Source organism: Penaeus vannamei, chromosome 17 (assembly GCF_042767895.1).
Source record: "Penaeus vannamei isolate JL-2024 chromosome 17, ASM4276789v1, whole genome shotgun sequence".
NCBI lineage: Eukaryota > Metazoa > Arthropoda > Malacostraca > Decapoda > Penaeidae > Penaeus > Penaeus vannamei.
This window is the reverse complement of record NC_091565.1, coordinates 30,936,745-30,938,394: the sequence shown is the minus strand read 5'-3', so window position 1 is coordinate 30,938,394 and position 1,650 is coordinate 30,936,745. Positions and strand designations below refer to the sequence as shown.

General features: G+C 35.3%; 1 protein-coding gene across 4 annotated transcripts in view; it reads right to left on the bottom strand.

The window, feature by feature from the left end:
• Drp1 (dynamin related protein 1) overlaps positions 1-1,650 on the bottom strand; it is a gene marked incomplete in the record, with an annotated part of 31,120 nt that overhangs the window by 13,154 nt on the left and 16,316 nt on the right. For all 4 annotated transcript variants that reach the window (XM_070132204.1, XM_070132205.1, XM_070132206.1 and 1 more), the window contains 4 exon segments: positions 518-691; positions 815-913; positions 1,073-1,189; positions 1,592-1,650. The exon segment at positions 1,592-1,650 is cut by the window's right edge and continues 92 nt beyond it. In XM_070132204.1, the coding sequence (XP_069988305.1) occupies positions 518-691; positions 815-913; positions 1,073-1,189; positions 1,592-1,650 (449 nt within the window).

The window sequence follows — 1,650 nt, the reverse complement described above, 5'->3', positions numbered from 1 at the left end:
AGAGAAGGGTAAAAAATGTTTAGGATTCTGAGGTATTCATCAATACATCTTTGAGTTTTCTCATTAGTAGGAAGAGCTATTCAGGAATCTTTATGCTATAAATAAAAAAAAAGTACTTGGCCTAGACACTTTTATAATTTAATGATTTAACTGCAACAGCTAGCCTAGTACATAAAATACTAGTGGCCATCATAATCAATAAAACATACACTTAATTGTGTTCCCTTTCTTAATATAGCCTAGATACATATACACAATATTCACACACTAATAATGCAATTATTAAACATTATTCATATCTATAACTCCATGCATAAAACAAGAAGTGTCTACCATACAAAACAAAAGTAAATTAGATCTACTCTAATGCTTTCCACACAACACAACCTAACACACCACTAGCAGTGCAACTCCTCACCTCTAGACTAACACCACAAGACAAGTACACCACACAAAATAAATCCTAACAAGATGGGAAACCATCCACAAAGTGGAGGGAAATAAGTTGCCTTCTTACCTTGGGCTGCTCGTGCTCATAGGTCGAGGGGGCATTACCATGGATGCGTCGCACAGGGATGTTGCGTGCCTTCTCCTCATCTGAAACGAGGGTGGAGGCTAGGGAGGCATCAGGGCGGAAGTCTGGGTGCTTTGTGTTGATGTAGGCCAGTTCAATGGCAACTAGGTTCTCCACCTGAGAAGAATAGAAAATGTTGGAGGATAAGGTTGCAGGTTTTGCTTTTAGTTGGAATCAAATAACACCAACATTTATACAAATAAGCTGCTGCAATCTCTAGTGACCTTAAAGATTCCTTACCATGGAATTTGTTGGAGGAAGGCGTCTGCGGAGTAGCTGTGTAACAACATCTATTATCTTCTCATGTAGCTTTGGGAAGCGAAGCATCTCTTGTTGGACCTACAGCCATTATGACAATAAAATTAGAAAAACAGTACAATGAATTAAATTCTTTTTACTGAGCTTTCCAAATAATACTATACAAAAATATTTAATAAAATATTAAAATATCAGTTACAAACCATCTAAAAATGTTCATGTGCAAACATTATTTCTTACTTCAGTTCCACAGAACTGGATGATTCTCTGCATTTCTTCATGGACTAACTCAATACAACGGAGGGACGGCTCTTCCAAGCGGCGGATTTGTCTCTTCACCAGGAGTTCAAAAGAAACCTGCAATAAATAAAGTCGTATAACAATGACCATAGCTTATTCAATATTGCATCAGCTTAACATTAATCACAAACATTTTCTTCATGATCAAAATGAGCTTATATATGTATGATTTAATTTTTAAAATTATATCTGTATGATTTTACTAGAAATAAATAAATATATAAAGACCTGTTGGCTCAAATGAAATAAATATAAAACTGGATAAGAAAAATCATCTTATACCATTGGAGACATTTCTAAAAAAAAAAAGGAAATCCCTCCAGACACAAACCCCTATTTTCTAAAAGTTATAGCTTTATATTTCACCAATAAAATACAGCCCACTCTCTTGTGTTTCTCCCATACAACAGCAAAGAAACCATATTCACCAAACAATACAAAAAATGAGCAAAGCTTCACCTCTGGTACAAAGAGTGCAGGTCTTGGACCAGTGGCATTTCTTATTGCTGTTAAAATGT